The following is a 26,118-nucleotide window of genomic DNA, read 5'->3' as shown; positions in this document are numbered from 1 at the left end:
GAATTGGCAATTGCTTTGCACCACCACGAGTTCCCTAAGAATGGATTTTCTTCCAGTAGAGGTGTTGCACCCTGGAATATACTGATTTGAGATTAGAACAGCACAGGGCTGAATCAAGCCCATTTACCGAACACAGCAAGTAAGGATTTTTTCCCTAAATATATAGATTAGTTTATACCTTTTGACATTAAAATATAAATATAAATCTCTTCAAATCTACAGCCTGTTGAGTCGCAGGATGGGACTTTGTTGTCGTGCTCTTTGGCCTTGACTTTTCCTCTTCAGCGGCATTTCTACCTGATTGCAGGACATATATTTTCCCCTTTCTTTCTCTCTTCCTAATACTACGGTCCACTCTCTTTTCTCTCTCTTTGTATCTATCTTTCTACATCAGAGTTTTATTTCCCTCTCTCGCCCTCTCTCTAATCCTAGAGTATTTTCTCTTACTTTATCTGCCCTCACAGCCCTACATCTTTCTCTTTTTCAGTTTCCAGCTCTCCACCCTAACCCTCTCTGTCTCTATATAACACTGGCTTCCATCACAGTCTGTAAATTCTCCTCTCTTCTGCAATCTTCTCAGCCTCTCTGCAAACGGAGCCATTAATTCTCAGTGTCAGGTTCTCCTTCCCTTGAGCCATCCTGGAAACCTCCCGCCACAGAGGTAGGGCCTATTTTCTGGCTGGTTGTTGCACATTGCTTTTCTTCCCCACCCAATTTCCTTTGTATAAATCTGTCTTCTGGAGTCTCATCAAAGGCATTCTGGTCTCGCATGACCCTAAACACCACAAATAATTTTTGTTGGCTTGGGCCCTTAAGAAGAATTACAGAAGTGACGGTTACTTAGGACGTCAGCTGACTAACTCGACCCTCGGATCACCTTTTACTGGAGATGAATAAATTGATACATAAAGTCAAATGATGCTTGTCATTTTAAGTATTTCTTAGAATGCCTCTCTGTTGATGTCAGAGGTTCAGCAGCAATGAGATGGCAGTTGGGGGCAATGACCACAAGGCTTCCCTTTGCCTCGTGTTTAATGCATTACGGCTCTGGGGGTCTCTGGTGTCTTCAGGATCTTATCAATAACATATTTTCTTCAAAAATCATTTTTTTTCTGCTTCAGCATTGGCAGGGTCTCTTTTTGGAATCTGGTTTACTTCCACTGGATAATGGCCTTCTTTTGGACCCAAGTCTGACCACTACCACTCTAGCCCAGAGTTATATTGCAGCCCACAGTATATTATTATTCATTATTTGTGTTGTGATAGCACCCTAGGGACTCAGCCAGGAACAAGACTCATTGTGCTATGTTCTTTTCAGGATTAGCTGTGGGGGAATTTTTATTTTAGGGAAGGTTTCTGTGTAACACTGCAGCTCAGCATCCCTGCCTCTGCAGCTCTCCTGCCCCCCAACAAAATCATTACATTGTAGTTTCACATAATCAGCAAACAATGAAGGTGCACTTACCATCAGCACCCCAAAGTGTGTGAGGTGATTGCATAAGCAAACTGTCTCATTCTCGTTTGATTCTGCTTGTGCAATGCAGCCTGTGGGGTTCCAGCCGCCATTACCATCTACAGAAATCAAGCAATACAGACACTTACAACTGCAAATGAAACCTCTGCACAATTTCTTTGGCAGCCATCTAGAGCCCCAACATGAAATCTAGTATACTTTCAAGTAGAAAAACTCCATTGAATACATCAAATCCAGTAATATGATATTTATCAATGCAGAATGAAGTATCTGATTTCTTAGAGTTTTTGCCAATGAAGTACTCTTACAGAGGGGTAGATTAAGCAGATAGATTACAGTGGATAGAAGAGAATCTAAGCAATCACCTGGGATAGACTCCTCCTTCTCCGCCCCTCCTCCGGTTCCTTCATATTCTATATCCAGCTTAGGTCCTTGTTCAGTTTCTCTCTCCTCTATTTGTAACTTACCCCGTTCTCCTGAGCTCTTCTGTCTGCATTTCACTCCTCACCCCCCACCCATGTCAAACAGGAAACCTTCCCCTTGTAAGACCTTTCTCTAACACACCTTTTTGCTTGTTTCCCACCCCTGGTTTCCTATCATTCTATTTCTGTCTCAAGGTAGGGAGAGCTGAGAGCTGTGCTCAGCAGTGGAGAGGTGAAAATGGATATAAGAAGCTGGCTGCAGCAGGAGGACCTTCCAGGTAAAGAGCTTACCTTTTACAAGGGCTAACAAGCCAGAGGATGGGACATGAAAGCATTAGATAACACATTTTCATTGGCCAGCAGCAATCAGCTGAGCTTCCAGCAGTCTGAGTAAAAGCATAGTAAAAGCAAAGCAGGTAGTGGTGAAGCTAACCGTTCACAGGATCTGGTCTCAGTCCTCCACATATTTTTCCTGGAGATGGTTCTAGCACCATTTTACTTACTGTACATTTCTAAATATCCAAAGCCTGAGCAGATCCTATAAGGTAGGTCAATTTTGTAATATAATGACCCAATAGTATGACATATCCTATTTCTGAAACTGGTCTATGGAATACTTAGTTAATGATATCCAGGCTCAAGATGTTTTGGAGCACTCTAAAATTTGTATTCTTACAGACTTCTGTTCCATGAACCTATCCAAGATGGCTCTTTAGAGGAGGAGGAGCTGGAGAAAGAGGCAGCAGCAGGGTAGAAAAGCTACTAAAGTGTCCCAACAGTCAAAGGAAGCATTAATTTTTGTCATTGCATTAGCAGATTTTTTTTCACTCTTCAGTAAGCTAGCATGTCTGCTAATGGCCTGTGTGCTCAACTCTGAACATACTCCAATTTTGTGGATGCCCTGAGCTGCTGACATAAAGGCCATTGTCACTGGTGAAGTAGATGTTCAGCCTCTTTTCATATTGTTATTGTAATTTGCTCCCTTTCATGCCATGTAACCATGAGGAGCTTGTGGCTCATGATTAGCGATACAAGCTCACAGATAGATAGCTCCCATAGTTTTAAAATGAAGATATACACAATCTTTTCCAGATCAATCTTGAGAAAGGATCATTAAAAGGCTGCCCATGCTCCTGACTAGTTATTATTTGATTTGTGCAAGTGGGAAAAAAAGTTAAAAGCTGATTGTCTTTAGATATAAACACTTTTGGAAGCCTTGGTATCCAATGTTGAAGCCCATGGATATACAGTCCAGGCACAAAGCTTATTCAAATTGGGTGCAAAATTCTATTTGTGGATTTCCACTATTGGCTGTCACAAGCAAAAAGTGTTAGCCTGCAAAGCAATAGCATCCTGTGGCTTCACCAGTTTCTATTTACTATTTTGTACTGATAAGGAAGAAAGGGAAAAAAACCTACATAACTGCATCTTTGTATTCAACTAAAATGGATTCTGTATGCCATAAACACTGTCTACCCTGGTGTCAAGTGTGATTGATTTAAAAACCAAGACATCTTTATTCCTCACATACAATAATTGGAAATATTTTTAAACTTACTGTTTTTGTTCATATCCCAGAAGACGCAGGTAGGATTAAGATCCTCCTAAACACATATATACAAATGAACATTTTCATCTATTAAAATATAAATTTGATTAAAATGTACAGATGTATCAGGAGTTTCATTACTTAGGTTTTCACACAAAAACTGAAGAGAAATATTATTGTTATTTGAACTGTGGTAGTGTCTACAAATTCCAGTCAGGGATCAGGGCCCCACTATATTAAAAAGACAGTCCTGCCCTAAATCCGGCCCTGATCCTGTAAAGACTTATACACATGCTTAACTTTACACACTGTAAGTAATCTCATTGAAGTCAAGCATATGTATGAAGTCTTTGCAAGGACAGGGCCTAAGTAGAAGTTCTTCTGCTTGTTCGCTTCCTTTGGGGTCTCCCAAGGGACTCGCCAAGTAACTGGCATCCAATGATGGGTAAAAATTGAAGGGAATAACTTACTGAATCTACTTCGAGGCCATCTAGTTTGAAGTGGATTTCATAACGAGCAGATAGTCTAAGCTAACTGAAATATGAACTATTATTTCCTCTTTCCTTTCCCCAAGGTCAATGGTCCTGATTATCCTCACCTAAAGAGTTTGACATCAGTGTGACTCCATTGCCTCCAGTGGGGTTTCTCTTGGTTTACAGCAGCATAACTGAGAGCCGAATGAGACCCATATGGGGATTTTTTTAAAAAACTAATAAATAAAACATGACAAAAGAGTGATTTTTCTGGGCTCTCCTTTCCCATCAGTAATATTGGTCACTTTATAACGGTCCTTTGTTTCTTTGCACAAAACAAAGAAATAACAAAATTCCTTGAGGTACAATTAATAAAATGCTCCATGTCTGGTCAAAGAATCCACATCAACCTGAAGTTCCCTTGAACAATAAATATTGACACAAATTATGAGTCCATCTGATTAAGTATCAAGTATTATCAGCCTGGAAACTGCAGCAGGGACAGGTTGAATTACCTACATTTTAGATGATTATTAAACACTGGATTTTTTGTGTATTTGTTAACAAATGTGATTTTTTCCCTCTCTACTGGAATCTTTCCCCAGACCCAACAAAACCAATGATAATCTTTCTACCACTGATTCTACCACTGCCAGATACAATTTGAATTTTTTTACCTCTGGTTACACCAGTTTTTTCTTACCTGGAACAGGGTATGTTTAATTGTAATTTTGACAGCATCCTGAAGGTCCCGGATGGTAACATTTCCAATACTGCATGCCACTACAAAACTGGTTAAATTGGCATTCATTTCTGCATCCTTTGAAAGATTAAAAAATGCAATAAATATTATCAGAGCACCAAATACACTAGCCAGAGAAGATGATTTTATTTTTGCACTGTGCCAGAATAAACAAACTGTCAGCACTTTTATACTTAAGACCATCCATTATAAGAACATCCTGTCTGTAAGATCAAATTACAGCTTTTCCTTTGCTATTTCCGTTATTATCATAAACATACACAAGCACATAATTAAGGGCAGATTGTAAGGCAATTTCCATAAAATTTCTCTCTTAAATCACTTTGTTTGATGCCAACCACCGTTATACCTCAAACAATGCTAACTGATAACAAGTTGTGATATAATTAGATCATTTCCCTAACCAAAAATGAACTGGAGCTTTTTTATGTTATTGACAAAACAGCCTCTGGGAGGCTGTTTGGCATTACATATAATATTTACATGATCTATTCACCACCTTCAGTATTATACACTACCTGACAGCAAGTGGTCATGAAGTGACATAAGATGTGAAAAAAAAGTTCTAAGTGACACAATATTGTAAGAGACAATATTTCCAACACAGTCCTATTTGGTGGTAATTTCAATAGGAGCATGACTTTATTACTGACCCAGTGCTATTCCTAACCTGCTCTGAAAAGGCATAGGGAGATGAGCCACAGTTTTACAAATCTATTTATGTTCACACAACAAAAGGTGACAAGTCTACCTCTTAGCTTTTAGTGCCTAATCCAAAGCCTAATGAAGCTTGTGGAATGACTCCCACTGATTTCAGTGGGCTTTGGATCGGCCACTTAGTAAAAAAATTGGAGGCTAGACTTCAAAAGGCCATTTGATGTCTTCTTCCCACACTTCGTTAAGAGCGGATAAGAGACATCTGTAAATTAAAATAAAATACAAGTAATATTTCTTCTTATGATATTAGTTTGGACTGAATTAAGGTTGGGGAAAAGCTTTTAGACAGGAGAATATAAGAGGTATAAAAATGAAAGGATTATGCGGCTGGAACTATTACAGGGGTCTGAGAGGAAATGTTGAATATTTATATAGTATTCAATACAATTCATATAGACTGTACCATTTTAAAATACTATCTTCATAGGCTCAAAATAGAGTCTTTTAAAATCAAGTTTTCATATAAACCTTAATAAGCAAGATAATTATAGTGGAGTGTAATGCAATAGCACCAAATACATATGAGCATTCTCTCAAATAGAGAAATGGCATAGCCAACGCCTGTGGAGATTTTTTTTTAAATTTTGAACTGTGCATTCATTACATATTTTTACACTAACAGAAGAAAGTGCTTCATGCACCAAACAGTAAATTTCTGTTGATTGAGATGTTCTGCAGATTATTTTATATTGTAGTTTATTTGAATAGGAAGTGACCATTATTTAATTGTCTTCATAATCAGAATCCAGTATAAACTAGCTGAAGTAGTCAAGCAGCATTGAGTGCTCTTTGGAAGCCTCTTCATGAAAAGGTATTTGACTATCTTTCGATAGCACAAGGACTGATGTTGTTTGTTTAAAAGTGCTTTGCGATCTAGAGAAGAATGAGATGGTCTTATTATTAATATAGTAGCAGTATAATATTAGTACTCCAAGGAAAGATGGGAATGTTAGTCTAGATTAGGCTGACATTTTGAAATGAGAATTTTCCCTTCTTCATGCCTCCATCTAGCCACCTCCAGAAAGAGACCCTCCTATTCCTCTTCTAGTACTCCTCCTTACAGAATGGCAAATAACGTTCCACATGTGATTTATCTAGGGAATTTAGTCTCTTGTGTTTAGGACATGTGTGAGCACATCATGATTTCCTCAAACATTTTTATGGCTCAAAATATTTAACATAAGTTTTTTACATTTTTAAAAAAAATTCTGGATGGCTTGTCAAGAGTTCTCAGTGAGTGTTCAGTACAGACACTCCCCGAGTTACGTAAAAAGTTACGAAAAAGTTCCGTAAGCTAGAAATAGGAGGGTTTTTTTTTTTGTGTGTGTGTAATGGTCGGAGATATGTTTTCGACTTACGCAAAATTTGAGTTATGCAAGGCATTCCGGAACGGAATGTTTGCGTAAGTCGGGGAGCATCTATATTCACTGTTTGTGCTGCAAAGTCTCCCGCACTGGTGAAGAGATCAGAGCTCCTTAAAGGATTGAAACCTTGGCTACTTGTGATTGGTCACAAGTTACTGTTTCTGTTTCATGGTCTGATGAAAGCATAAATGCTCACATGTGCAAATGGAAAATATGGTTTTTGCACATGCTCACTTTCTCAAACATCTGACCCAGCTCACCTAGGCCGCCTAAACGAATTGTTTAAAAAAGTAAACTATTCCTGAAAAAATTGCTTGCGGCCCTATGTTTTTATTGTCTTCCTATCAAATATATCTTTCTTACTGACAAACACATTCTAGTACCACTCAGGAATACACGAGAGGAAGTCAGACAGATCAATTATATACTAATCTGGCGTCAGGAGTGTCATTTGTCTTTTGAGAGGGTATCATTAATTGTAAGTCACAATCATTATGGTTGAACCTTGCCCCTTAATATAAAATATGAAGAAACCATGATTAGTCATGACTAATCATGATGGAACTTCTGAAGACCAAGCTTAGTGCTATTTATTAAGATAGAATGTTTTATCATTGTATGGATTTTGTGTCATTATGACAAAACCTACTGTTGTATGCTTCTGGTTTCTTGACTCACAGCTGCAGATACTGCAGGGTGTATTTCAGAATGCAACTATGGGTCACATGTATTTTGCTAGCCTAGATTATCTCAAGTATCTCAATACAGTGCCAATAAAAATGATAATATATACACAACACAATACCACAGAGTCCTGCGGATGCACAAGAGCCAAAGGTCATTTGAAATACTAATGGGAAAATGAACTGAAGCCAAAAACACTGTTCATTTTTGCTTCTGAATGAATACAATATCTTTTGAATGTAGAGTGATTTTTTTCAATTGTGAAGATCTTCCTAACTCGTTGGTGCATAAAGACCTGGAAAGTGATTATCACATGATCAGACTTAAAGAAGAACAAAATAACTAGATCCTCTTAGTTCTCCGATCTCAATATCACTAACCTTACTGAGTAACCATTTCCTCTCAGAAAACCTGTATATAAGGTGTAAACACACTATATCAGGATTGAGAAGGCATATCTGTGATGGTCAACAGTAAAATTAACATGCTCTCGTATCGGTGGAATTAACCCCTGTGCAAAGTATCTGCACAAAGGTATCAGCGGGATTTAACTGGTACATTGGCCTTGTGCTGATCTTCTGCACAGGGGTAAATTTCACCCTGGGTGATCACTTAAAAAAAAAAAAGGAAGAGAAATAATTTTAGGCTCGATGCCAAGCTGGTGTAAAACAGTGTGGCTCAACTGAACACAGTGGAGCTATGCCAATCTATGCCTATGACCACTTGGATATCAATTCCTTCTAGACTATTATGAGCAGAAGCTTGTGTGCTACAGAAGGAAACTTTCCTTAGAATTGCAGTAAGATCTCTGATGTAATGTATAACCTAAATACTGTGGTAATCTAGTAATTATTAATATGCAATATTTATTCCCAATGCCTACCTCTACTACTACCATATCATTTCTATAACTCATGAGATATTGAAAAGTGATTATACTGTGGCAGGCTCACTTGCTTTAGTCCAGGTGAAATTGATTCAAGCATATTTGTACTTGCCTGGAAAAGTCCATTTTTGTTGAAGAACGTAAACTGAGCCCTAGATACAGCTTCAAACTCATCTTGACTTAAATTCTTCAGTAAACTTGAGGGCAGAACAACAGAAGCCAGGGCATTTCCCTGAGTCTTGTCAAAATCTAACTGTTTTATAAAAAGAGGAAAGAGCAGGTCAGACAAAAATGAAATCAACCAAGGTCCACTGAATCTGCGCACACTCCCTGCAGTATTGTCAAATGTGATTTGAACATAAGACTACAATAACCATTAGCATAAATATAGCATGGCGCTAGATGAGGATTGATACAGTCCAAAATAATGTTCTGGTATGTTTTTACATCTTCCTTGTGGGAGTCCAGGCTTGAGACATATTATTATTTGTATTACTGTAGCACCTAGGAGCCCAATCATGGACTAGGGCTCTGATGTGTGAGGTGCTGTACAAACAGAGAACAAAAAGACAGTTCCTGTGCCCAAATAGCTTCAAGAAGTAGACAAAGCTAATCTCCAGCTGCTGTATTGATCCCTTGGGGCCCAGAGCAGTGAGGGTAATTTACAGCACCCTTCATGTTGCTCTCACTTATGCCCACGAGACAATCAAGCAGTAAGGGAGCACACTGACCAACTTTGCCTTTGCCTTTATGAGGAATGTTTTGTACTCCTTGGCTACTGTTGCAGAGCTGGGCCATTGTTTCAGGGACACAACACTGCTTCAGTTTACACTTAATTCATGTTTTGAGTGTGTCTTCACTAGAAAATGTCCCACTTTCTAGCAGCAGGGCGGCTGTGCTGGTGCTAGAGGCAATGTGAGCACCAGTATGGGCAGGGCTCAGGCATTTTTACTATTGAATCATGAAAACTAATGCTGGCTGCTATCCACATTAGCACTTACAGTGCTGCAAGCACCAGTGCACCTACCCCTTTGCTGGGAAAAAGGGTACAGGATTTCTATTGTAAGCAAAGCCTTAGAATATTTTCTTCACAACCACACAGGCTAGAAATATTTTTCTTTATAAAACGAAGCTTTGACCTGGAGCACAATTCTGTATTAAGGGGTTGATTTTGTGGCAAACTCTACCAAATCACAGAATAGATGGGCCCTGGCTATATTTAACTTGTCTTAAGAGACATTTTTAGCCATTTTACGTTAATAAACAACATTGAAATAAAAGAGCATTAATGGCCTTTTTCCCCCAGTTTTTTGTTAAGATTGTGTTGTGGTGACTTTTTGATATACATGTAAATTGCTGTAAGGTGGATTTTTAGTTCACCATATTTAAATATGTCATTTCCCCATGAGAGCAACAAATGTTTCCATTTAGCAGCTTCTACATAACTCTCATTCAAAATTGGTGAGTAAACGACATGTTTCCTTGTGGAATTCTGTTTATACTGACTAATGCATAGTAACAATAGTGCTAGATTAATGTCGTTGTTTGTCATTTAGAAAAGATTTAATTCTCTCCCTTTTGAATTCTGTAATAGCTTATCAGCATGTCCAGTTTCCGTGTGAAACAATCTGGGGAAGAAAAAAACTAAGATTTTTTTTATTACATTTAGGGTCACCAACTAGATATGGCAAAAATGAGAAACTCCTTGGAGTCAGAATAAGGATAGATTACACAGGAATGTGTCAAACAGCTAGAAGCCCACTCTGTCAATCAATCCATCAGTCCATACAATCAGGTCCTTATTTCGACAGTCAGCACTGTCATATATCTGAGAGCCTCCTCTTTTCTTGTAACTACAGTGGAAGAGGCAAGAGACTTACAACTTTCTGAACAAGACACTGAAATTAGCAGACAAGTAGACATGGGAAATATTGTAAGAGTGCCTATGAATATAAACATATATTACACTAGTTTACAAATTCATGCAACAGAGCCATTAGCTGGGACTGAAAAGGTCAAAAGCACTATGGTTGGTATTTAAGACTTGACCTTGTTGAAAGAACTTTTGTAAACAAAAGAAATTATACTGTCATTGGTTAAACCTCTATATTATTTTGTCAGGAACGTTCTTTCAAGAGTTGTCTTGGCACAGGAGATTTTGGAACCTACAGTACTTCATTGTGTCTGGTAACTTTATCTATAGACACCCATCTCTAAACAGGAAAATAGAACTGGCCAACAGAAAAAGATGTATTCATAAATACTCTTGTGAATGACACACTGGTATTTGCAATCCTTATTATCTGTTTACTGTAAACATTTGAAAGAGTGAATATTTATTGACAACAATGCTCATGGACATTAAAAATACTAGAGCAAAGAAATGTGTGAATCTATTACAGCTTCTGCAGCCATTTTGGAAAGCACTTATTATTCCCACAACTGATTTGAATAATTATCAGTAGTTCATAGATAATATAGGATCATTAAAGGGGACTCCCAATGTTTATAACCTTACGTCGACCAATCACGTGTATGATAACTCAGAGGGTGCAAATAGCAATAGCAACCAAAACATAGGCTACAAAACTACAAGACATACAGGCCCTGTTCACAAACTGTTTATCAAGCATTTGTGAAGAACACACGCATTTGTAAAAATCACAAGCTGTTTAGGGATAATACCTGACAGACAGAACGCAGGGCTAAATTCATCTGGTAAGTTGTCCTCAAAGAATAATTTGGCTAAGGCTAGTAGAAACTCTGCATCTACTGGAGATATTAGGTTCAGTGAAGAGAATGGAAGAGGTTTATCTAAAAATAGGGCTATATTACAGGACCAATTTAACAAAATGAATTCCCAAATGCTAACCAGTCAAAGATTTGGCAAGAACTGTAAAGATACTTGACTGAAGTACAATTTCTTCAAGCTGCTGTGGATAGATTTCCTTGATATCCGTCTTAAGAGGGAAAAAAAATAAAACAACATGTAGCTTGAGGTTTTTAAGATTCCCTAAAGATCATCACAATATTTGGTAGAAGTTCTTGACCTTGTGAAAGGGAATCTCCACCCAGAGAGGAGAGAAAAATTCTTGCCTAATAAGCATGGAAATATAAACTGTGACCACAGATGTTGAGGAAATTGTTGATGGGGAAGGGGCTAAGAATTGTCAATAAGCTGTTGGAAGTGTAAAAGCCTGAAAACCAACTCAGTGTTCCAATAGGAACATTATTAATGAACTTGTCTTTTCTTATGGCACAATCTGGATTTCATCATTATTTAAACAGTCCTGTAATAAATTATTCCAGGGCAAGAAAATTCTAATATTCCTGGATGTCCTCATGCCACAGATGGTATTTGTTATTATACATGCAGGACATCCCAGATCTAAATGTAGAATTTTTCCTTTCACCTCCATAAATGCAAGGAGAAAACTGAATGATAACTGTTCCCTTTCTTTTATAATACTCAGCAATCAAGCTTTATTAATAACAGAACATCCTCATCCATTTCCACTAAATTTGATTTGGAGAAAAATGGGCAAAATTCTGAGAGTGAAAATGAGTGAAACTCCATTAAAATAAATGTCACGGGGCCTACTTACACCTGCAGAGAATTTGATCCTTTGAATTTTAGATCCAGAAGATAATATGAACAATATTTAAAAATACTATAATATTTTATGATATTAAGTATCAGAGGGGTAGCCGTGTTAGTCTGGTTCTGTAGAAGCAGCAAAGAATCCTGTGGCACCTTATAGACTAACAGACGTTTTGCAGCATGAGCTTTCGTGGGTGAATCCCCATTTCTTCGGATGCAAGCCTTGCATCCGAAGAAGTGGGGATTCACCCACGAAAGCTCATGCTGCAAAACGTCTGTTAGTCTATAAGGTGCCACAGGATTCTTTGCTATTTTATGATATTGTTATTCATGTACATCGTGACATAAATCTGCATGGTACTTACAGAAATGACAAGTTATTTATTAGGAATAGCAAGTTTACACCAACAGAGAATTTAGTTTCTCATGTATATTACAGCAATATTATTCTGTTACACTAGACTGTAATGATTTGCATTTAACTGTTAGCACAACTTCATGTTTAAATTATGAAATTAGCACCTCGGGTCTGATTATTTGTTTATAATAGAAAGATTTTTATTGTGGTTCTTTTTTCCCCTCTCACCTACCTTCACCTACACTGCAGACTTACACAGAGATTATGTGTTTGGCATGTGGTCCAGTGGGAGAGACATGACAGTTCATGGCTAGGGCACTAAGGAACTCAAGATCAATTCCCTGCTCTGCCACAGACTTCCTGTGCGATCTTAGTCAAGTCACTTAGGGTGAGATTTTTACATGTATTTATGTGCCTACAGAAGCAGACAGGTGCCTGATGGGATTTAATGGGAATGAGGTACATAGGGGCTTTTGAAAATCCTACTAGTTGCCTATCTTCATTTTTAGGCACCTAAATACCATTAAACATTTGGCCTCTAGTCTCTCTGCATCTCAGTTCCTTATCTGTAACAAAATAGGAATAGCACTTTATAGCTCACAGGGATGTTGTGAGGAAAAAGACATTTAACAACTTGAAGCCAAAATCAAAGAGTTGGTGAACATTTATCTCCTGCTGGAGTTAATGGAAGATGCATGTGCACAGCAGAACTCAGGGTTGGGCTCAAAGTAAGCAGAATTATTAAAAAAACTGTTGGAGGTTTCCATATTGATCCATGAAAGCTTGTACCACAACACCGATGAAGTCCTTCATGTAGATACCATCTTTGATTTACTCTGCAGGAGGACTGAATGCAGACTCCTGCTTAGGAAACTTCGAATACTTAGTTCTGTTTAAAATTACATCACAGAGTATATGTAGATCTGAGAGGTAAAAATATACAATCCATCTCTATGCCTAAGATGAGAACACCCATGTTTCATTATTTTTCATGGGTGATACTAAGATACACTAAGTTCAATCAACTTCTTTTGGTCATCTCTAAGGCCTGGTCTACACTAGGACTTTAAATCGAATTTAGCAGCGTTAATTCGAATTAACCGCTCAACCGTCCACACCAGGAAGCCGTTTAATTCGACCTAGAGGGCTCTTTAGTTCGAATTCGGTACTCCACCCCGACGAGGGGAGTAGCGCTAAATTCGACATGGCTATCTCGAATTAGGCTAGGTGTGGATGCAAATCAAACTTACTAGCTCCGGGAGCTATCCCACAGTGCACCACTCTGTTGACGCTCTGGACAGCAGTCCAAGCTTGGATTCTCTGACCAGCCACACAGGAAATGACCCGGGAAAATTTGAATTCCTTTTCCTGTCTGGGCACTTTGAATCTGATGTCCTGGTTGGACATCGGGGCGAGCTCAGCAGCACCTGCAACGATGCAGAGCTCTCCAGCAGAGGAGTCCATGCAATCCCAGAATAGAAAGAGGTCCCCAGCATGGACAGACCGTGAAGTCCTGGATCTGATCGCTGTGTGGGGCGATGAGTCTGTGCTTTCAGAGCTGCGCTCCAACAAACGGAATGCAAAGACCTACGAGAAGGTCTCCAAAGCCATGGCACTCAGAGGATACAGCCGGGATACAACGCAGTGCTGCGTGAAAATCAAGGACCTGAGACAAGGCTACCAAAAAGTCAGAGCAGCAAACGGACGCTCCGGAGCACAGCCCCAGACATGCCGCTTCTACGAGGCACTGCATGCCATTCTAGGTGGGTCTGCCACCACTGCCCCACCAGTGACCGTGGACTCTGAGTATGGGATAGTGTCGAGGGGCAGTTCCTCGGCGATGTTCGCCGATGGGGAAGATGAGGAAGGGTTTGTGGAGGACGACGCAGGCGACAGCGCTTACAATACCGCTTTCCCCGACAGCCAGGATCTCTTCATCACCCTCACAGAGATCCCCTACCAACCCTCCCCGGCTGTTAACCCGGACTCAGAATCAGGGGAAGGATCAGTCGGTAAGTGCTATAAACATGGAAACATTTATTTTTTAAAAAACAGGAATAAAAACTATATAAAAAGTTTTCCATAAAAAACTATATAAAGAGAAGGTCCACACATATAGGGATGGAACAGAAATCCTCCTGGGACACTTCCACGAAGCTCTCGGAGAGCAGCTCGAAAAGTCTCCGCAGGAGGTTCCTGGGGAGAGGTGCCTTATTTGGTGCTCCGTGGAAGCACACTCTTCCACACCAGGCCATCCTAATGTACAGCGGAATCATTGCCTCCACCAGCATGGCGGCATACGGTCCTGGTCTGTGCAGGGATTCTAGCAGCATCCTCTCTCTCTCTCTCCGAGTGACCCGCCTCAGGGTAATCTCGTTCGGCGACTGCTGCATCTAATTAAGGCAATTAGTGTACTGTTACTATTGTGAATGCTTGACTTTTACTTTGCATAGCAATGACCTTCGTTTAACAGCCACGTGTTGGAGGCCGCAGAGGAAAAGCATACAGTGATCTTTCCCGGGCACAGCCGCGAGGGGCTGGAACAGGGTCAGACTTTATGCTTTACAGATTGCCTTCAGCGGGAGGGCACAGCTATCCATTAACTGTTAAGCAGCCTATAGTGTAGTGCTTACCAGGCCTGGCTGCTACACGGATTCAGCTGTACCGCCCCGCTTGTCCGATCTCCTGTGCAAGACCTCAGCCAATGAAAGCATATTCTGAAATCTCGAACTTGTCCTGAGAGCTCGTGAGACTAGGTGCCCTGTATGGTCTTGTTCACTGAAACTGAGTAGACTGTGTTCAGTGTTCGCAAACATGTATCTTTTCAAGGAAATCACTTCCTTTTTCCCATCACACAGCTGCGGCTCTTTCCCGAACTGCCCCGGCATCCCCCTCACAGAGGCTGGCGCAGATTAGGCGGCGAAAGAAAAAGACTAGGGACGACATGTTCTCGGAACTGATGGCTTGCTCCAGAGCCGAGGCGGCCGAGCAGAGACAGTGGAGGGAGACCCTATGTCAGCACCAGCGCTCACACAGCGAACGGGAGGACAGGTGGCGGCAGGAAGACCAGCAGGCGACTCAAACGCTGCTTGGGCTAATGAGGGAGCAAACGGACACGCTCCGGCGCCTTGTAGATGTTCTGCAGGACCGCAGGCAGGAGCAGAGAGCCCCCCTGAACTGTATCTGCAACCGCCTTCCCCCGCCACAAAGTCCTGTCCCCCCCTCACCAAAAATCACAAGAAGGAGGGGCGCTAGGGGCCGTGAAAACTGTCACTCCACCCCAGCAGAGCGCTCATGTACCAAACAGCTCTCATTCCCTAAAGTATGAGAAGTGCTTCCCTTCCTGGATCACCCAGTCCCAAATCCAAGTTTCATCCCCCCACTGTGTAGTTGAGTATTAAGAGTAGTTTGTTGTTATTCACTGTTTCCGTCACGTTTTCCTTGTCAGAAGACTTTGTGTGAAGGGGGGGGAGGGGTTTTTTAATTGCATAGGACAGCCTCCATTACCAGGGTACAGACTTGGGGGCAGGATCAACAGCAGGACACACACAGACTGCAGTCACTAGGCACTAGGGTCATTCTGGGAGGTGAATGCTGCCCCGGGTCAGTCTGTGAGGTGTATGCTGTCCCAGGGTCCTAGCGCCTGCCATCCACAAATGGCAAGGCAGGCTGCCCTTACCATGCCCTTCCACCCTAGCCACGAGCCTCTCCGATGCCCTGAGCCCCAGCAAGAGCCCTCATCCACGGACACATACTCACCCTTCCCACACACCCCTCACCCCTTCCTACGCCCCAACCCCCAGCCCAGAGCCTGCATCCAAACTCCGTCCCAAAGACGGCACCCCTCACCCCTTCCTGCAAACCCACCCCTTCCTGCACACCCACCTGCAACCGTCCTCCCCCCAGAGACCGCTGTAGGAGCAGGAGCCTGTCATTCCTCTAGTGTAGAAGCGGTCTGTACATCAGTGCACACCGTACCCACCACAGTCCGCGTCCATGTTTCAACCCTTGAACAGGAATTCATAATTAAAGAAAACTTTATTAATAATCAGTGTTCCATTAAAGTTATTTTAAAACGTGTGTTGGAAGGGGGGAAACCTGGAGAACGGGGTATGTAACCGCAGATCGAAGTCAACAGTCAGTGAAACAGGCTCAAGTTCAGCTTCTCTGTAAATCAACTGGAGAGTCATAGGTTACCCTGCTCTCCGAGGAACCTATCTTTCAAAGCCTCCTGGATGCACAGCGCTTCCCGCTGGGATCTTCTATCGGCACGGCTGTCTGGCTGAGCGTAATCAGCAGCCAGGCGATTGGCCTCAACCTCCCATCCCGCCATAAAGGTCTCCCCCTTGCTCTCACAGAGATTGTGGAGCACACAGCAAGCAGCAATAACAACGGGGATATTTTTTTCGCTGAGGTCCGAGCGAGTCAGTAAGCTCCTCCATCTCCCCTTGAGACATCCGAAAGCACACTCCACCACCATTCTGCACTTGCTCAGCCGGTAGTTGAAGAGTTCCTTCTCACTGTCCAAGGCACCTGTATAGGGCTTCATGAGCCAGGGCATTAGCGGGTAGGCTGGGTCCCCGAGGATCACTGTAGGCATCTGCACATCCCCAACCGTTATTTTGTGGTCCGGAAAGAAACTACCTGCCTGGAGGCATTTAAACAGACCAGAGTTCCTGAACACACGCGCGTCATGAACCTTGCCCGGCCACCCGACGTAGATGTTGGTAAAACGTCCCCTATGGTCCACCAGTGCTTGCAGCACCATAGAAAAGTAGCCCTTTCGGTTAATGTACTCGCTGGCCTGGTGGGCCGGTCCCAGGATAGGGATGTGAGTGCCATCTATAGCCCCACCGCAGTTTGGGAATCCCATCGCGCCGAAGCCATCTATGACGACCTGGACGTTTCCCAGGGTCACTACCTTTGAGAACAGTTGCTCAACAATTGCGTGGGCTACTTGAATCACAGCAAGCCCTATGGTAGATTTGCCCACGCCAAAGTGGTTCACTACTGACCGGTAGCTGTCTGGCGTTGCAAGTTTCCAGAGGGCTATGGCCACTCGCTTCTGCACAGTCAGGGCTGCTCGCATCCGGGTATCTTGGCACTTCAGGGCAGGGGCCAGCAAGTCACAGAGTTCAAGGAAAGTGCCCTTACGCATCCTGAAGTTTCGCAGCCACTGTGATTCATCCCAGACCTGCAGCACTATGCGGTCCCACCAGTCCGTGCTTGTTTCCCGGGCCCAGAATCGCCGTTCCACACCATGAACTTGACCCATTGCCACCATGATCTCCACTGCGCGGCGTACCCTGCTTTGTGAGAGGTCTGCGCCACTCTGTGACTTCCTGTCCTCACCGCGCTGACGGAGCCTCCTCGCCCGATTTCTCAGCAGCTGACTGTGGAAGAGGTGGACGATAAGGTGCGAGGAGTTGACAACGGCCATAAGTGCAGCGATGATCGCAGCGGGCTCCATGCTCGCAGTGCTGTGGCGTCCGAGCTGTAACCGACCAGAGAAGGGCGCGAACAGATTTCCCGCCGGCGCTTTCAAGGAGAGAGGGCGGGAGTGACGGTTCAATGATGACAGTTACCCAAAACCACCCTCGACACATTTTTTCCCCCAGCAGGCACTGGGGGCTCTACCCAGCATTCCACTGGGCAGCGGGGACTGCGGGAACTGTGGGATAGCTTCCCACAGTGCACCGCTTCCAAAGTCGACGCTGGCCCCGTTACTGTGGACTCAGACAGTCGAATTAGTGTATTTAGTGTGGATACACAAATTCGACTTCATAAGGTCGATTCCACAAATTCGAATTAAGTAGATTCGAAATAGTCTTGTAGTGTAGACGTACCCTAAGAAGAATTTTATATACAATAGTGACACATTATTGGAAGTCTGAAATTCACCATTTTTTGCTCACTTGGAAGTATGTAATAAAGCAGGTGGGGCATTTTGCTGATATAGCTAAATTGCTCTGGGTTTAATGCTTGCTAAATATTTCATAGGAACTTCTGGTCCTCAGCAATATGATGTATGAAATCAACAATATCATTTTTATAGGCAGAGATACCAATATCATCAGCTGTTTCTATATCAGTAAAGCAACACTTGACTGAAGAAACATCATCAGCTATTTGTAAAATGTAGTTATAAGTGACAATCATATGGGGCTGTTAAATGTGTGTTGGCTAACAGATTGCCAAAGTCTAATTCAGGAGGCGGGTTGTACAGAAGATTAATAGAGGATATTTTCCCTCCTCATTCTTCCAAGTAGATGAAAAAATGGAGCTAGTTTAGAATATGTCAGCAAAACATTTAAATTTGTAACAGACACAATTTGGTCTGGATTTCCTATAACTCATGGAAGTACACCGCTACCTTGATATAACGCCCCGATATAACACGAATTTGGATATAACACAGTAAAACAGTGCTCCCGGGGCAGGCGGGCGGCTGCACATAGCTCAGTGGTTTGAGCATTGGCCTGCTAAACCCAGGGTTGAGTTCAATCCTTGAGGGGGCCACCTAGGGATCTGGGGCAAAAATTGGTCCTGCTAGTGAAGGCAGGGGGCTGGACTCGATGACCTTTCAAGGTCCTTTCCAGTTCTAGGAGATTGGTATATCTCCAATTATTATATTATTATTATTATTATTATTTAAAGCAAGTTCAATATAACATGGTTTCACCTATAATGCGGTAAGAGTTTTTGGCTCTCAAGGACAGTGTTATATCGAGGTAGAGGTGTACTAAATTAAGCTATTTGAAAGAATGCGGGAGACAATTTAAACAATACTCCCAACGGGGTTCAGTGCTCCTGTATCATACCTAATAAATAATAAGTAATCATTCTCAATATTTTGAGTTCCAGTGTAAATGTCTGTTCTGTACCTGAAAATCTGAAGCATTGTTCTGGGGACCAACACTGAAGGAGGATCCACTAAATGAAGTTGAATTAATAGAAGAAATTCCAAGTGCCAGATTCCGAGTTGAGATGCTCATGGATGGTCCAGTGAACTGAATCTTTAAGGCTAAGGTATCAATAGTTTTTAAAGCTCTAAAAACAAAGAAAGTTATAAACAAAAATGTTGTTTGTATATATCTATATCTATCTATATACATATAAACAAAACAGAAGAGATGAGAAGAAAGAAAAATAATGATGAAACCAGTAATACAGCATCAGGAAAGAAAATTACTCTTGTGAGCTTTGAGTCCATTTCTGATACTAATTTTTGTAAACCCAACAGGAGATTTGATAAATTGATCTCTCTGGGCCAGAGCCTCAAATGATGTAAATCAGCATAGGTATTGAAACCAGTGTATTTATGCTGATTTTCACTAAGGAAGGATCTGTCTGTCTGACATTTCTGGCTACAGAACAATATTCTAATAATATTGAAATTCATATTACAGTTTCACTTATTATATCAAAATAGTTTACTTTTTGTCAAGCCCCTTAATTCCGAGACTTGATATACGTCCCTTGGAAAAATGTCTCATAAGTCATCTCACTTGGAAAAATGTCTTTCAAGGGACTTAATCAAAAGTCTAAGGTAGGTTGACTGTAGCTTGTGTATCTCTATTTAGAAAGCTTCAAGTTTTTATGATCCCATGCCCCAACAGGTAGTAAAACACTTTCTCAACCTCCTCCCTCAAATTCAGAAACACTTACTCAGAAGATGATGCTGCCAATACACTGTCTGAACTCGTTAAAATATTGGAAAAAATTGTCACCACAGTAGAACCCAAAGACGCATCAATTTCTTCATCGTTCACAATTTTTTTAAGTTTCTGGACAACATCATTGACTTTGTCTGAGGTCAGCTGCTGCCCTTCACCAGTGAGATTCAGAAGTTGATTGGCTATATCAGCTGCATTTTCTGTGAGAACATTGGTAACAGGGAGCAAAAGGAGAAAGGGATACATGTGAAGAGCACTTCCTGCTTGTTGATTTACAATGTATTCAGTGCTAAATTGAACAAACATAATAACCAATCAACATAAAATATATAGGACGAGCTGAACTTATATAACGTACTTCTCTGTTTCTTCTTTCTTTTACTAATTTTATCTGGGTTTATCCTCATTTAAAGTAGGAAAAGATTAGAATGGATGAATGAAAGAAGAGAAAAGAGGGGAAAAAGAACGAAGATAAGAGTATTTCCTTCCCTTCTCTCCTTTCCTGCCCTTATCTTATAATCTTTTTCTCTTTGGGAAAACCACATTCTCCTTCACCCCTGAAACCAAACTGTGGGTCTCCTGATGCCCCAGTTCCAGGAGAAATTTAACTCCTTTTTGGGTTCAGAAAGTAAAATCCTGACCCTATTGAAGTCAATTGGAATTTTTCTATTGAGTTCATTTCACCCAGAGCCTATGCATGAATGGCATGACAAGTAAATCTCATACAAGGGCTTTTTCTGGTAAGACAAGATTGGGTGTTTAATATGGTGGCAATGTGGGCCACACACAAATAGTGGTATAAATTAGACTTTGGGCATCAGTTGGCCAGAAAACTAGCATAAAAGGTCAAGCCATGTAATCTGAAAAAAATTGGCATTCTGCAAGTGTGCTGAAAAAGTTATTTGACAGGCTAAGGAGGTAGAGTGATGAATGTAGGAGAAAAAAACTATAAACAAATCATTTTATCTACACTCACACATTTGTTATTTTTCCTGATGTACAACCACCGTTGCCCTGTTAGCTAACATTACATTCATTTTACACCCGAGAGCCTGATTCTGCACTGCCTTATCCCTTGTATGGTCACTTACTCCTGTGCAAAATAAGTTCAAACTGGGTTTAAAATGCTACCAAACAAGAATTCTGCACTCCTATGTTCCAATGACTGTACCCACTGGTTTACACAAAGAACATGACTCCAGTTTACACTAAGGTCCTTTACATTACTCTGGCAGTGTAAAAGGGCCATAAAATGGGTATAAATATAATTTATTCCCACTTTAAAACCAGTGTGATATAAAGCTGTCTTTGTGTAAATGAGAATAAGGCTCCAGGAGTCCAATCCAAAGCCCACTGGAATCCTTTCCATTGACTTCAATGGCTTTGAATCAGGCCCCAGCTACAAAACATTGGAAAATCAGACTGGAACAGACTGTCAATTTGATGCAAATTAACACCTGCCCCCAATCTTGGCATAAAAATTTAATTAATGGCACTGAATTTGATCCAGAGACTGTCATGGATAGGCTGGATTCAATTTGTTGTTTTTTCATAGATTTTCAATATTTGCTTTGATTTTTTTAAAAAATATTGAAACAACTTAGTATGAGTGAGGGATACATGCTGGCATCGGGTGAGGAAACCAACCACCAACCACCACAAGAATGCTCCACGGTATTTTCCCCAGGCATTGAAATTAGGGGTGTGTGTTAAAATTTACAGGGGGATGAGACCATGAGGGCGAAGATGGGCTGTATGTCACCATAGTAAAAACTGAAAAATGTTTCACAACCCTTTTATTACTTTAACACCTGTTTTAAAATCATCACACATATTAAAGTTGGCTAGTCAGGCCTTCTGTGAAGCATTATATCTACATCCTTTTTGGTTTCTTGTAATTTTGCACAAATCTGTTAATGAACTTCTTGAATGAAGTGCGCTCATCTTTCGTGGCTTCTTGTGTGTATGGTACTTCCAGTCCTTCAGCTGATATGCTCATTAGTTCATTCACATGATGAAGCAGAAAGAGACTTCATTCAAAGCACAAAATTCTATTCATTGTTGAAAAAGAATGCTCAACTGGAGCTGTTGTGACTAGAGACAGCAAAAGATGAATTCCGACTTCTTTCATCCCAGGAAACAAAGCACAAAGATCAAGGTTAACCCTCTAGTGATGATAAAAAAGAAGCTGAAGTGAAATCCTCATTCATTCATCATATGACATTCCACTCTGTATTCAAATTCTCTATCACATCACAGCCTAATTGCTTATTGAATTTCATCCTATTTCCTTCAGACCATTTCTCCAGTTTGTCCAGATCATTTTGAATTTTAATCCTATCCTCCAAAGCACCTGCAACCCCTCCCAAGTTGGAATCATTTACAAACTTTATAAGTGTACTCTCGATGCCATTATCTAAATCACTGATGAAGATATTGAACAGAACCAGACCCAGAACCAATCCCTACGGGACCTAACTCGATATGCCCTTCCAGCTTGACAGTGAACCTCTGATAACTACTCTCAGGGAACAGTTTTCCAACCAGTTATGCGCTCACCTTATAGTAGCTCCAAGTTGTATTTCCCTAGTTGGTTTATGAGAAGGTTATTTGAGACAGTATCAAAAGCCTTACTAAAGGCAAGATATACCACATGTCTACCACTTCCCTCATCCACCAGGCTTGTTACCCTGTCAAAGAAAGCTTTTAGATTGGTTTGACATGCTGTTACTTATCACCTTATTATCTTCTAGGTGTTTGCAAATTGATTGCTTAATTTATTGTTCCATTCTCTTTTTAGATATTAAAGTTAAGATTGCTTCTGCAGTGTGTTTAGGAGAGATTATGGTTACACTTTTCTCTGAGAAACGCTTGTACTCCACCATGTCTTCCAGAAAAGTTTGCAGCTCCATCAAATGCACAAGCAGCCATCTGTTTAGTGTTCAATTTACATGCATTTAACTCTAAGATGTGGGTTGTCACACATGCATCGGATGTGTCTTCTATAACCTGAACATCTAGAAATGTATCTATGGGCCTACCACTGACATCAAGATAATATATGCAATGACTTAATGCTTGATGCCAATTTGCATTGGTGCATTCATCAGTCATGTATCTAAATGTTTTGAATGTGGTGAGACAGTTCTTCACTTTTTCAACTGCTGAGTCTTTCACTGTTGCATTGCATGCTTTTAATCAGTCAGTTGAGTTTCTTGCAGAAAGATAGTGAGCATTTGACAATCTTGTTCAGAAACAGTGTCCAATTTCAATGAACTTAACATTGGCCTCCAGTTTGTAGTGTGTGGTATCTCTTGCTTACATAGAAAGTATGATGCCAACAGCTGTGTTTATTCACATAAACGGTGTTGTGTCTGCAGCATTCCAACAGCCTCATTCGGTACTTCTAAAACTGGCTTTTACAATGATTGGCTTATAAGGCTTTCTGCATGTCGATGCAGTCCAGAGGCTTGGTGTTTTGCAGCCTTTTCATGTAGTTTGTCAGCATCTGCTTTGCTGACTGGTCTGGCAAACCAGGCTCCTCCAGTTTTATCAGTTGTAGCAGTGGGAAGCTTTCCTTCTTTTCCTAATCTTTTTTGCAAGAGGTGCACCAATACATGGGGAAAGTTTGACTAAGAAACATCGGAAACTGCCTTTAGGTTGTGGAGACACTATTTCTTCAGTGTTTTGGGCTGTTGTAGATACACCACTTGAACCTTCAGATGACATGTTGGTATATTCTTTAGTTCTTGTTATGTTCTTCATCTTGGTTGAGGGTGATGGGAGAGTTCGGGGGGAGGTGTACATTGTCCCTGGGGGGGGGGGGAGAGGGGGTGTAAGGAAATTGCTCCTAGATAAAGGATGAATATCAATACACTTACCTGTGCAATTTCTAAGATCAGGTTGGCCCCAGTATGATGTATAGTTGTGCGGGTTTAAAAAACTGTGGAGGAAAAAAAAAGACAGAATATGGATTTATGCAAAGCGTGTCATATTATTCAGAATAATGTAGCATAATAAAGCTGGATGTTTCAAAATTCATTTGTAAATTTCACAGCATCATGTTACATTAAAATTACAATCCTGGAAGCAACAAAACTACAATGAAAATTAACAAGTGTGAAAGGGTCAGGCCAGATGGCTACAGGAGAGTGATCGAAGGCAGATATATTAGCCCCAGGTTAAGTAGGTCCCCTTTCCCTCGGTAAGGTAACAGGGAAGGTTCCAGAACAATCAGGAACTTTCTGGAAACAATTAAGGCAGACAAGCTGATTAGAACACCTGCAGCCAATCAAGAAGATGCTAGAATCAATTAAGGCAGGCTAATCAGGGCACCTGGGTTTAAAAAGGAGCTCACTTCAGTTTGTGGTGCACGTGTGAGGAGTTGGGAGCAAGAGGTGCAAGGAGCTGAGAGTGAGAGGGTGTGCTGCTGGAGGACTGAGGAGTACAAGCGTTATCAGACACCAGGAGGAAGGTCCTGTGGTGAGGATAAAGAAGGTGTTTGGAGGAGGCCACGGGGAAGTAGCCCAGGGAGTTGTAGCTGTCATGCAGCTGTTACAGGAGGCACTACAGACAGCTGCAATCCACAGGGCCCTGGGCTGGAACCCGGAGTAGAGGGTGGGCCCGGGTACCCCCCAAACCTCCCAATTCCTGATCAGATACAGGAGGAGTTGACCCGGACTGTGGGTTCCACCAGAGGGGAAGATCTCTGAGGCGAGCAAATCTGCCAATAAGCGCAGGACCCCAAGGTAGAGGAGGAACTTTGTCACAAAAGATATGACTGATATTGGGAATTTGTGGTTGATTGTTGTATAAAACCAGTGACATCAACAATAGTGCAAAAAATGTGTGCTTCATGGGCCAGATCCTCCGTTGGTGTGAATTGCCATAGTTACATTGTCTCCAATGAAGCGGTGAGGATTTACACTAGTTGAGGATCTAGAGTTATATTTCAGGAGTGACCAAAGCACTTATTTGGTCTATAGCATTCCTAATATGTCCTGACCAAATGTTTTGAAGAGTAGTTGAAATTTTCACATAAAGTGTCAAATCCTGCCATTATATTTTAACTTTAACTTACTTAGGCTTTGAATCGGCCCTATGTGAAAAAAGCAGTGGCTGTAAGAAGAGTGTGAACAGTTGCAAGAAAGCTGGACATAAACATTCTGCCATCCTTGATCCTGTGCAAAGATAGGCAGGCAGGCAGGTGTCTAAGATGTGATAAAGGGTATGTGACATATCTGAGAAGTATCCCCAGGTTAAAGTATCACTGATAAGTAACCATTTAAAAATTCTGTTATTAAAACCTCACAGCAATAGATTATTGCCATGGATTATATTTCCAAACTATGGAAAAAACACTCTATGGCCCTGTAATAAAAGACGGTATCATAACTCATACGCACAAGTGGGACAAATTAAGGCAACCTTAATTCTGGCATATCCTAACTACTGAGTGCTTGACATAGCATATTTAATGCTTTTTTAATGTAGCTTTGGGAAATATAAATTGTAACCTGACATTGTCCCTCTAACATTTTTTCTATGACTGAGTATGTGAGTTCCACGCATCATCAAGAGCACGGCAGTAGGTTTCCCTGATGTGCTAACCAACACCTGGTTACCTCTGCACTGCCAAATCTGTGATTCATACTGTACAATGTTTGCAGGCCACATCAGTCTTCTGTTGCTGTGGGGTTTGCTTAGGACCCAGTGTCACAGAGACATTACTATATTTAACATTTTCCTCCATGCCTGGGACAGGTTAAACTACTTAGGCTGTCTATTTGAGCCTTTTTTGAGGGGTGGGATCAAAACATCACTGAATTTCTGCTCCACTGTCATCAGTGGCGGCTCTAGACATTTCGCCGCCCCAAGCACAGCGGCATGCTGCGGGGGGCGCTCTGCCGGTCGCCGGTCCCGCGGCTCCAGTCGACCTCCCGCAGGCGTGCCTGCGGAGGGTCCACCGGAGCCGCGGGACCAGCGGACCCTCCGCAGGCATGCCGCCGAAGGCACCCTGCCTGCCGCCCTCCCGGCGACCGGCAGAGCACCCCCCGCGGCATGCCGCCCCAAGCACGTGCTTGGCGTGCTGGGGCCTGGAGCTGCCCCTGACTGTCATTTTTCACTTAATCACGCCCACCATTTTCACAAC

The 26,118-nt window shown here is 41.6% G+C and overlaps 1 protein-coding gene across 6 annotated transcripts in view; it reads right to left on the bottom strand.

Moving 5' to 3' along the window:
- Positions 1–26,118, bottom strand: part of ADGRG6 (adhesion G protein-coupled receptor G6) — a 168,840-nt gene that overhangs the window by 31,526 nt on the left and 111,196 nt on the right. For all 6 annotated transcript variants that reach the window (XM_045011402.1, XM_045011400.1, XM_045011403.1 and 3 more), the window contains 7 exons: positions 23,849–23,910; positions 19,960–20,167; positions 19,176–19,341; positions 8,445–8,585; positions 4,622–4,738; positions 3,455–3,500; positions 1,466–1,572 (listed from right to left, as the gene is read on the bottom strand). In XM_045011402.1, coding sequence (XP_044867337.1) covers positions 1,466–1,572; positions 3,455–3,500; positions 4,622–4,738; positions 8,445–8,585; positions 19,176–19,341; positions 19,960–20,167; positions 23,849–23,910 — 847 coding nt within the window. The remainder of the gene's footprint in view (positions 1–1,465; positions 1,573–3,454; positions 3,501–4,621; positions 4,739–8,444; positions 8,586–19,175; positions 19,342–19,959; positions 20,168–23,848; positions 23,911–26,118) is intronic.

This window comes from Mauremys mutica, chromosome 3, assembly GCF_020497125.1.
Source record: "Mauremys mutica isolate MM-2020 ecotype Southern chromosome 3, ASM2049712v1, whole genome shotgun sequence".
Classification (NCBI taxonomy): Eukaryota; Metazoa; Chordata; order Testudines; family Geoemydidae; genus Mauremys; species Mauremys mutica.
Note: the sequence above shows the minus strand (reverse complement) of the source record. Positions and strands in the feature narration are given on the sequence as shown.